Raw genomic sequence first — 12,500 nt, forward strand, 5'->3', positions numbered from 1 at the left:
CAGGTGCCGAGACATCCTGTCCGCAACCTGCTGAGAAAATCCTCTCTCCGTGAGGAGTCGCTGGATAGTCTCCAGGCGTGAAGCCGAAGCGAAGCTACGGCCTTGTGGAAGATGTTGCAATGTGGTTGTTTGAGTAGCTCGTGACGTGGAGGGAGTTCTCTTGGGGGTTCCGTTAGGAGCCGCAGAAGATCTGGGAACCATTCCGCATGATGCCATAGCGGAGCTATGAGAGTCATGGAAAGGTTGACCGATAGATTGGTCTTGTTGAGCACCCTTCTCATCAGACAAAAAAGGTGGGAAGGCGTAAACGTCCATGTTGTCCCACCTGTGTTGAAAGGCATCCTGCCAGAAAGCCTTGGGGTCCGGGACTGGAGAGCAGTAAAGGGGCAGCCTGAAATTCAAGGCTGTCGCAAACAGATCTACAGTCGGAGAGCCCCACAAAGTCAGGACTTTGTTGGCTATCTGAGGGTCCAAGGACCACTCGGTACTCACTATCTGCGTCGCCCTGCTGAGGCTGTCGGCGAGGACATTCCTCTTGCCAGGAATGAAGCGAGCTGTCAGTGAGATCGAGCGGGTCTCGGACCATCTCAGAATCTCTACTGCAAGATGGGATAGCTGTTGCGAGAAGGTACCTCCCTGCTTGTTGATATAAGCCACTACCGTGGTGTTGTCGCTCATCACCACCACGGAGTGGCCCGCCAGGGTTTGTTGGAACTGTTGAAGAGCCAGAAAAACGGCCTTCAATTCTAGCAAGTTGATGTGTAGGCACTTTTCCGATTCTGACCAAAGGCCTGAGGCCCTTTGGTTCAGAATGTGGGCCCCCCACCCTAGATTTGACGCGTCCGTAAACAGAGTCAAATCTGGGGGGAGGACGAGGAGATCTGCTCCCTTCCGTAGGTTCTCGTCGTCCAGCCACCATCGAAGGTCCGTCAGTTCCGAAGGTCCTATGGGAACTAGGAAGTCCGGGGAATCGTTTCCCTGATTCCATTGCGACTTCAGCCGCCACTGAAGGGATCTCATCCTGAGGTGGCCGTTTGGAACAAGACGGACCAAAGATGATAGATGGCCTAAGAGACGTAACCACAGTTGGGCCGGAAGCTCTCCTCGTCTGAGGAAAGGTTCTGCTACCTTCCTCAGCCTTGCTATCCTTTCGTCTGATGGAAAGGCTTTGTGGAGAATCGTGTCTAGTTTCATGCCTAGATATACCAGTTTCTTCGTAGGGCGCAGAGAGGACTTCTCGAGATTTACCAAGATCCCTAGATCTTGGCAAACTTCCAGAAGCCTGTCCCGGTGACGCAGAAGGGTCGACTCCGAGTCTGCCAGGATCAGCCAGTCGTCCAGATAACGAAGGAGACGGATGCCGTTCCTGTGAGCCCACGACGAGATCAGAGTAAACACCTTGGTGAACACCTGGGGTGCCGTGGAGAGACCGAAACACAGCACCTTGAACTGGTAGGTCTTGCCATCTAGGCCGAATCTTAAGTGCTTCCTGGAAGACGGATGGATGGGGATCTGGAAGTACGCGTCCTTCAAATCCAGAGTGCACATAAAGTCTTGTGGTCTCACCGCAAGTCTGACCATGTCCGCTGTCTCCATACTGAACCGAGTCTGTATGACAAACTTGTTCAGTGCTGAGAGGTCAATGACTGGTCTCCAGCCTCCAGACGCCTTCTTTACAAGAAAGAGTCGACTGAAGAAGCCTGGGGAGCCGTCGTCAACCTCCTGGAGAGCATCCTTCTTGAGCATGGTCTCGACTTCTGCCCGGAGGGCCATCCCCTTTGCCGATCCCAAGGCATAGGAGTTCAACGACACTGGATTCGCTGTCAGGGGAGGTAGAGATGTTGTGAACGGGACGCGATACCCTTGGCCGATCACAGAGACCGTCCAAGGGTCGGCCCCGAGTTGCTGCCACCTCTGCACGCAACTTCTTGGGCATCCCCCCACAGGTGGACACGCGGGGGGATTGCCACTCCTAGTGTTTGCGACCTTTGCCGCTTCCTCTAGGAGTTCTACCTCCCTTAGAGGACTTGCCGCGTCTCTTGTCTTTCGGCTGAAAGGACTGCGGCTTAGACACGCTTGCCTTAGCTGCCGGAGCCTGCTTAGGTGTCCTGCGAGGCTGCTGTTGACGTTGTTGTGGAGGAGCTGGAGGTTTATAGGGCCGAGATGTCAGGGCCCTTTGGAGGAGAGAGTCCTGGTTCGACCTCCTCCACCTCTCAGCCGACTGCTCCATGTCACGAGGCTCCAGTAACTCCCCTCCAAAAATAGAGGAGTGTCTGAGCCCGCTGACGTCTGCAGTGGGGACCTTCGGATGGAACCTCTCGGACACTGAATCGCGTCTTTTGAGGATCAAGTTAGCCCACAGGTTAGTGACCTGGTGAGCTAGAAACTCAATAGAGCGAGTGCCCGAGAGGAGGAAGGTCTCCAAGGCCTTCCTATTGCTCTCCTTGGACAGATCCTCAGATCGCAATAGGATGCCCAGAGACCCAAGCCAGAGATCAAGCCACGAAGTTGCCTGCATGGCACTCTTAGCGACTTTCTCCAGGTTTTGGGTCTCTGACGCCGCAAACGTCACCTGTCGGGTCGAGAGCTTCTCGAAAGAAGTTCCCTTAGCTAGTTCCTCCACAGAATGATGGAGTGGAAGAGACATGCAAGACTCCCCGTCGATCTCGAAATACCTCCTCTGTTGGACTAGAGGAGGAGGGAGGAGTCTAAACCCGGCAGAAGAACGTCCTGAGGAGGCCAGACCGGAGAGCTGAGCTTTGACTTTGTCCCTGGCGCCTTTTACCCCTTTAGACCAGGGCAAAGCTGCACTAGTCTTGGGGGGCTTCTGGACACCAAAGACCTCGTCAAGCACGGTGTCTTTCCCCTCACGAGGGGCTGTCTCCGGGTCCTTGATTTTGTTGAGCTCCCTCATCAAACCAAGGACCTGCCAGAACGTGTGTTCTGACTCGCTGTGCTCTCCTTTTGGTGGACTGGCAGCTAAGTCTCCCATCCCCAAGAGGTCTTCTTGGGGAGAAACGTGGACGTCCTCCCTAGGGATTGCTGGTTCTTGACGAATCTTCGACGAAGATTTCGGAACAGTCTTGGTGTCCTTCGATTCCCTCCTGGAAGGAAAATAGGACTCCAACACCGACGCCCGAGGAGGAACCTCTTCCCGTGCAACCTCTCCCCTATCCGGAGAAAATTCCCCCCTTGGTGCCAAGGGAGAATTCTCCGAGTCAGAGGAGTCCCCCGAGGACGAGATAAACTCATCTACAGGAGGGGGTGGAGCTGCAGAGGTTGGAGAAGGGGAAGGGGTCCGCCTGATGGGGTTCCTGGAGACCAGCTTTTCCCGGGGAGGAGTTACCACGAAGCCCACTCCTTTCCTTTTCTTCAACGGTGGAGAACCCATTCCAGGGTCCCGCCTCTGATCAGTGCTGGAAGGCTTGATAGCCTGGACCACAGCCTTGATCATGTGGCGGAACCATGGTAGACGGGTAACTGACGCTGTGTCAGCAATCCCCGCTGGAGAAAAGGGGATCTCGCGACCCTTAGGAGTGGTCACCACGAGGCCTTCCTGAAAAGAAAAAGATGACTGCCTAGACCTCTCTGCTGATCTTCCTTGTTCTGCCGTTATCCTCCTCTTGCGCGGAGGTGAATCCTGGGAACGCCTCCCAGGAGGAGCATCCTGCCGAGGATCCTTGCGGTCCGAATGACCCACCGTAGGCGAGCGACCTGTGGGCGAGCGTTCGCGCGAAGGAGAAAGGTGGTCATAGGGCCGCGAGTGATGGCGCACATACGCAGGTGCATGCACGTAGGAGCGCGCAGGTGAATGGCGCGCAGGAGAATGGCGCGCAGGAGGGTATGCACGAGATCGATCAGGAGAGCATGCATATGAATGCGCAGGAGAAAACTCCACAGAAGGAGCTGGCGAGTGACCGCGCGACCTCTTAGGGGAGCGCTGGTGATGGTGGGAGGGAGAAAGATGTCTCCTAGAAGACTTAGTCTCCCTCAAGTGGTGGCGCGCAGATCTATCAGCGATCGGGGCGCATGTAGGAGAGGCCCCTTCTTTACCGCCCGCAGGACCCACAGCGTGTTGGCGTGAAAGGCGAGCTGAAAGAGATCGTGGGCGTGAGTGCGCCAAACTTAAGAGGCGGTCAGAAATCGAAGGGCGCGCAGGGGCAACTGGAAGCGCAAGAATCGACGTGCGAGGCAAAGGCGAACCCTTGCGAGCGTCTGAGTCCGAAGATCTAGAGGGCGCTGGCGAGCGTGGGCGCACAGGGCGTGCAACAGGCACAGGCACTAGTGAGTGCTTGCGCGCGCGCACAGGCGAGTGATGGTGAGCAGCGCGCCCATCAGGAAGTTGTTGCTTCTCAGGGTGGGGGTGCCCTAAGGAGAGCTGGCGAGCAGTGGAGCTCTGGCGAGAAGGAGATCGCTGGCGCGTTGGAAGGCGTTGCCCCTTCTCTGGATGTCCAGGAGAGAGCTGGCGCGCGGGAGAGCGCTGGTGCGCAGGAGATCGCTGGCGCGTTGGGGAGCGCTGGTTCTTCACAGGCTGAAGAGCGCGCCCAGAAAGGCGCTGGTGAGAAGGAGATCGCTGGCGCGTTGGTGAGCATTGACCATCCTCAAAATGAAGAGCGCGCCCAGGGGCGTGCTGGCGAGCAGGAGAGCGCGGCGCACAGGAGATCGCTGGCGCGTTGGAGAGCGCTGGCAAACAGGAGATCGCTGGCGCGTTGGAGAGCGCTGGCGAACAGGTGATGTTTGATGAGGAGACGAAGATCTGCGCTCAACTGCACGCAAGCGCGCAGGTGCGCGCACAAGGGCCAGGGACTTAACCCCAGAGTCCTTTTCCCCCGAAGGAGACGGTGCCTGTAGGATTACAGGTGACGGCAGCACTGAAGACTTGGCAGGAGAAGGGGATCGTGAACGATCCGCAGAGAGGTCAAGAGATGTTGCAGGTATGACCTTCTCCTGACGAGGAAGTTCCTCCGCAGGTGGAGGAGAAGGAGACCCAAAGAGGTGCCTCTTCACCCCTTGATAGGGAGAAGGGAGCCCCCTCTCTCGCAGAGGCCTACGGGCCTTACGACGAATGCGACCCCTGGGTAAGGAGTCAGGGTCATCGGTCCTTCGAAGGGGTGTCTCTGAAAGCGCGCTACCCCCGGGGGGGGAGACGAGCTCGCAGGAGAGACCGGAGGCCCCACCCTTCCCTCCGAAGGCTGTGCGGAAGGGAGAGATGGGACTTCAGCAACATCCGAGGCAGCAGGATCAAGGGTTAGACTTGCCACGTCAGAAGGGGCAGACAACACAGTATCGACAATGTCCGAAGGAAAAACATCCGTAATTACCGGTGACTGTTTGACTGCAGCCTGCAGCCCCCAGCTGCAACAAGTCAAACAGGCCTTCCTTGGAGGGAGTGCCCTTAAGCCCCAAGGAAGCCCAAAGCTGAAACAAACCATGATTAGAAACAGTGCAGTCGAATTCATCAAAATATAATAAATCCTCCCCCGGGGGAGGAGAGGGAACAACCTCGCTAAGGGAGGCCACGCCCTCTCCACCACCACGAGGTTGGCAAAAACCACTAGGACCTGCAATCTCACTCGGCGGTTTCACAGGTGAAGCCGGACGAGGGAGACCTTCGGAGGAGGTTCGGGGGGGCGCAAGGAGAAACCCTAGAGACCTCCTTCTTCAAAGTCACCTTCGAAGGAGATCGGTCTCTCTTGGGCTTCTTCTTGCGTCTACGGCCGAACTTCTCCCACTGGGAGGCAGGCCACTCCCTGCACTCACTGCACACATTCTCCCTGTCACACCGTTGACCTCGGCAAAGGGGGCAAAGGGCGTGAGGGTCCGTCTCCAAAGAGGACATAAACGTCCCACATGAACGCTTAGGAACTCCAGGGCAAGTACGCATCGTAGAGTCGAGGACAACTTCACACACACTAGTTAAAGAGAAAGCAGAATTAAAGGCTGTCAAGCGAGGGTGAGAGCAGAGACGTCTGATCATCACCCGAGCCAAAAGTGAATTGAGCTATTCACAGTGTGTGAGGGGGGGAAGGGGTAGCTAGCTACCCCTTCCCTACCCCCTGCTAATTAGCAAGGGGGTAGTTAACCCTCGTTTAATTTTAATGGCTCGTCATTTCAGCTCCGCCAAATTACCCCATGTAAATAGCAATGGTTTGTATTGGGTTACGGAACAACTGGATAATTTTATTCGTTAAAGACAAGAAGGGTAATAATAAAAGTAAAGGAGAAAAAAAAATCATAGATTTTATGAATTGAAATTTTAAAGAAAGGTAAATCGAGGAGATGAATAATAGTATATATGGACATTTAATTCTTAAATATAAGGAAAACAATGGTAATGGAAAAGGAAAAACGGAATAGAAAAAATTATGAATAGTAGAGCTAACATTTCCAGAATAGACAAATAAAATTAATCTTAAAATGTGATCTGAAAGACCAGAGAGAAAAATTTAACTAGATAGGAAAAATAAGATCAAGACTGGGCAAGGAAGAGAGAAAAATGAGAAAATGCGCATGGAAAAAGGCTATCGATGAAGCATGACTTAAAAGAAAAAACGTGTGAAATAAAAAGTTACAAATGAACGAAACTTAAAGAAAATTATACAAACACACACAATATATATATATATATATATATATATATCATATCATATCATATCATCATCATCCTCTCCTACGCCTATTGACGCAAAGGGCCTCGTTAGATTTCACCTGTCGTCTCTAACTTGAGCTTTTAATTCAATACTTCTCCATATATATATATATATATATATATATCATATCATCATCATCATCCTCTCCTACGCCTATTGACGCAAAGGGCCTCGGTTAGATTTCACCCGTCGTCTCTATCTTGAGCTTTTAATTCAATACTTCTCCATATATATGTATATATATAAATATATAAGTACATATAATTATATATATATACTATATACATATATATATATATATATATATATGTATGTATGTATATATGTATATATATAAATATATATGTACATATAATTATATATACTATTATTATTATTATTATTATTATTATTATTATTATTACTTACCAAGCTACAACCCCAGCTGGAAAAGCAGTATGCTATAAGCCCAGGGGCTCCAACAGGGAAAATAGCTCAGTGCGGAAAGGAAAAAAGGAAAATAAAATATTCTAAGAAGAGTAACTAACTTGAGCTTTTAATTCAATACTTCTCCATATATATGTACATATATATATATATAATATATATATATCATATCATCATCATCATCCCCTCCTACGCCTATTGACGCAAAGGGCCTCGGTTAGATTTCACCCGTCGTCTCTATCTTGAGCTTTTAATTCAATACTTCTCCATATATATGTATATATATAAATATATATGTACATATAATTATATATATATACTATATACATATATATATATATATATATATATATGTATGTATGTATATATGTATATATATAAATATATATGTACATATAATTATATATATACTATTATTATTATTATTATTATTATTATTATTATTATTATTATTACTTACCAAGCTACAACCCCAGCTGGAAAAGCAGTATGCTATAAGCCCAGGGGCTCCAACAGGGAAAATAGCTCAGTGCGGAAAGGAAAAAAGGAAAATAAAATATTCTAAGAAGAGTAACAACAACAATATATATATATATATATATATATGTGTGTGTGTGTGTGTGTGTGAGTATGTATGTATGTATATATGTATGTGTACATATGGATATGTATATTTGTATGAGAGGGTTAGAATGACTGATTTTCACAATGCTGAACTAGGACAATAAGAGAATCTGCCAAAGGAAATAAAAACCAGATATGATACATATATAAAGTTTCAAGTAGAGAAAATACAGCTAAAAAGCATAATAATAAAATGTGATTAGGGAAGATGGGGTCGCATTAGGAGATATTGAACAAAAAGGAGATAGAATCTTTATAATGTAATTAAGAATTAGGAAAAAACTATAAAAATAATAGGAAAAAGGAGAGGAGAATTCAAGTAGGGGAAATGAGAATAATGTAAGGAAAGAATAATGAACTGTTGTTTACGAAAATAAATAATGAAAAATCTAAGCGTAAAATAAAATCATGTAAATAGGAAAAGATTAAAACAAAATGATGAAAAATTTAATATAAAACTACCTTTCAAATAACACCAATTTTACACTTTTCTAAAATTAATATCTGTCTCGATCGTCAAATCTCTTAATGTCTTTCGATTCTATTTAAAAGGAAAGATTTGATGTAGCAAACAATGAGGACTAGCTGTACAAACAGACAAGTAAAGAATTAGAATTGAAGCAAAAATGACAAAATTGATAAAAGAATATTAGTTAAAAAATAATATAATAATCACTAGCACAATTTATCCTTGATCAGAGGACAATTGAAAGAAATGAATGCTTTAACACATTATTATTATTATTATTATTATTATTATTATTATTATTATTATCATTATTATTATTATTATTATTATTATTATTATTATTATTATTATTATTATTATTATTATTATTATTATTATCACAAGCTAAACTACAACCCCAGTTGGAAAAGCAGGATGAAATGAGCCCAAGGACTCCAGCAAGAAAAAAATATTCCAATTAGGAAAGGAAACACGGAAATAAACAAACTACAAGAGATGTAATGAACACTATAAAAAATTCAAGAACAATGTGATCATTTCTTCCTACGCCTATTGACGTAAAGAACCTCGGTTAGATTTAGCCTACTTGACGCTAAAAGGTCTTCAACCATGTATGCCTAGGTCTTCCAAATCTTCTAGTACCTTGGGGAGACCATTTGAGAGTTTGGTGAAGTTATCTCTCTAGGGGAGTGCGAAGAGCGTGCCCAAACCATCTCCATTTACCCCTCACCATGATCTCCTTAACATATGGCGCAAGAGTAATCTCTCTTATAGTTTCATTTCTAATCCTATCCTGTCATTTAACTCGCAATATTTTTCTGAGGGCTTCGTTCTCAAATCTACAAACTCTCTTGGATAATGTTTCATTGTTATACCACGACTCATGTCCATACAATAATATCAATCTCACTAAACTGTTAACTGTTGTTAAAAATAAAATCAAAAGAGACCTGTCATATATAAACTATAAAAACTTTTCAGAAAAAAAAACAAGAAGAGAAATAGGATAGAATAGAGTACCAGAGTGTGCCCTCAACCAAGAGAACTCTACCCCCAATACAGTGGATGAACATGGTACAGAGGCCATTGCTCTACGCAAGACTAGAAAACAGTGGTTTGATTTTGGAGAGTCCTTCTCCTAGAAGAGATGCTTACCGTAGCTAAAGTGTCTCTTCTAATGGACCATAGTTTATCATATAATTACATTTATTTTCTCAATATGAAAACAATGTTGCAGAATGTTAACCGACACTCGTAAGACATTTTCAAACTCTAAAGCTATGGGTTCTGGGCCACAATATATATATACATATATATGCATATATATATATATATATATATACAGTATATATATACATATATATATATATATATATACAGTATATATACATATATAAATAATATGTATATATATATATATATATATGCATATATAAATATATACAGTATATATACAAATATATATATAATATATATATATACACATATATATATGTATATATAAATATATACAGTATATATACATATATATATAATATATACACACACACACACACACACACACATATATATATATATATATATATGTGTGTGTGTGTGTGTGTGTGTGTGTTACAGTATAACCGAGAATTTGCATGTGGTAACAAAATAGAAAATTCACGTTAGGTTTGGATAAAACAAAACAAAAATTGTTGACTTTTGTGAAATTTCCCCTAAAAATCCATCTATCACAAAGGGTTCAGCCAAGTTGTAACCCATAAAATAATATTCCCCCATTAGATATGATTCCTACGCAGAAAATGTAACTAAAATTGCGTATTTTATTCAAGTACACAGATAAGAGAAGAGGTGAAATATTGGTTCATCACTGATAAAGTTCCGGTGACACATGGGATGCATTTCGAGCCTCAGATAAGCCTGGGGTCCGACGAGATCGTTATCAGCTTTATCAACGATGTTGTTTTACTCTCATTTTTTGGTATAAGATTTCTTTTAAGACTTGGATACGTTTCATTATCATTATTATCAAATGTACTGATCTCCTTTTTATTATGTGTACATACATTTATATCTATCTATCTATCTATCTATCTATATATATATATATACGTGTATATATATATATATATATATATATTTATATATAAATTTATATATAATATATATATATATATATATATACAAAAAATATACATTATATATATAAATATATACATATATACATATACATATATATATATATATATATATAAATATATATACAAAAAATACATTATACATATATATATATATATATATATATACAGTATATACATGCATATAAGAAAATGAAAATACAGAGACAACACATAAGACTTATGGACAAACCTCCTGAAATTATTAATGAATATGCGTACTTAGGACAGAGAGTAAATGTTTCCCCAGGACAAGAGACCAAAATTAAAAGAAGGATAAACAAAATGAGATTATGAAAAGAAAAAGGCGACTTTCTCTAAAAAGAATATTATTCAATGAGATGGTCATACGGGAATAACAATAAGGGACAGAAAAAATAGCAACGTAAAGACGAGAGCAAACTAAAGTAGAGGATATTCTAACAACATATAAGAAAAAGAAATGGACATGGGCAGGACATATAATGAGAAGGACAGACAATAGATGGACATTAAGAGTAACAGAATGGATCCCTAGAGATTGTAAAAGAACCAGAAGAAGGAAGATTAGACGATGGATTGATGAACTAAGAAAGTTCGCGGGTGAAGATTCGCACAGAAAGACCATAAACAGACACAAGTGGAGGGACAAATTACATTATCATCATCGTCAGCCGTGGCTAGTCCACAGCAGGACAGAGGCCTCAGGCATGTCCTTTCACTCGCATCAGTTTATGGTCTATATGTCTATACCAGGAAATTTTCTTATCTCGTCAATCCATTGTCTTCTCCTCCTTCCCCTGCTCCTTTTGCGATCTCTAGGGACCCATCCCTGTTATTCGTAATGTCCATCTATTATCTGGTCATTCTCATATGTCCTGCTCATGTCCATTTTTTTTTTTTCATATAAGAATATCCTGAACAAGTGCAACCGTTTCGACTCCACTGCAGGCCATAGGCCTCAGACATGTCTTTAGTCATGTCTGAGGTGTGGCCATTTTCATCACCAAGCTGGCAACTGCGGATTGGTGATGGGTCGACACTTTAATCTGATCGCTCACAGCAATCCAACCTAGTAGGGGTGGCCCTGGGTAGTACAGCTTTGCTGATCATAGTAATACACAAACCGTTTTATCACGTTAAGGTATCCCCACCCAGAAAGGAATATATATACATACTGTGTATATATAGATATATATAAATTTATATATATATATATATATATGAATATATATATATATAAATATACATATATATATATATGTATAAATATATATATATATATATATATATATATATATATTATACTTGCTAAGCTACAACCCCTAGTTGGAAAAGCAGGATGCTATAAGTCCAGGGGCCCCAACATGGAAAATAGCTCAGTGAAGAAATGAAATAAGAAAAAGCAAAATATCTTAAGTACAATAACAACATTAGAATAAATATTTCCTATGTAAAAACTCTAACAAAACAAGAGGAAGAGAAATTACATAGAATAGGTCAAAATATACTTTAAAACATCACGACATACCCATCATTTTTGGATAAGCTTACTACATTGGAAAACGTTACATTTATTGGTATCATCATTATCATCAATGTTATTTAGAGTGAGAATCATTTATGAGTAACAAAATTAAGAAAAAATGAACGTTTATGAAAAAAAATTAATGAAATAGGATAACATAATTGTGGAGTGCCGTTGGGATAACAACAATATTGATTCATACAGTTTATGAATGTATTTTCTACTCTGGAAATATAGAGTGGCATTAATGTTAAGAACTGACTAAGAGAGAGAGAGAGAGAGAGAGAGAGAGAGAGGGCCTCTTAAATCTATTGGCACTGAGGTTGAGAACAGAGAGAGAGAGAGAGAGAGAGAGAGAGAGAGGGGGGCCTCTTAAATCTGTTGGCACTGAGGTTAAAAACAGAGAGAGAGAGAGAGAGAGAGAGAGAGAGAGAGAGAGAAGGGGGGCCTCTTAAATATATTGGCACTGAGGTTGAGAACAGAGAGAGAGAGAGAGAGAGAGGAGAGAGAGAGAGACGGGGGGAGAGAGAAGGGGGGCCTCTTAAATCTATTGGCACTGAGATTGAGGAACAGAGAGAGAGAGAGAGAGAGAGAGAGAGAGAGGCCTCTTAAATATATTGGCACTGAGGTTGAGAACAGAGAGAGAGAGA

The 12,500-nt window shown here is 43.1% G+C and overlaps 1 protein-coding gene across 1 annotated transcript in view; it reads right to left on the reverse strand.

Annotated features, from left to right (window-relative positions):
- Positions 1 to 12,500, reverse strand: part of LOC137620093 (spermatogenesis-associated protein 31H1-like) — a 63,050-nt gene that overhangs the window by 24,285 nt on the left and 26,265 nt on the right. Inside the window, exon 2 of the mRNA XM_068350366.1 lies at positions 3,347 to 4,092. Coding sequence (XP_068206467.1) covers positions 3,347 to 4,092 — 746 coding nt within the window. The remainder of the gene's footprint in view (positions 1 to 3,346; positions 4,093 to 12,500) is intronic.

The sequence above is a fragment of the Palaemon carinicauda genome, chromosome 26 (assembly GCF_036898095.1).
Source record: "Palaemon carinicauda isolate YSFRI2023 chromosome 26, ASM3689809v2, whole genome shotgun sequence".
NCBI lineage: Eukaryota > Metazoa > Arthropoda > Malacostraca > Decapoda > Palaemonidae > Palaemon > Palaemon carinicauda.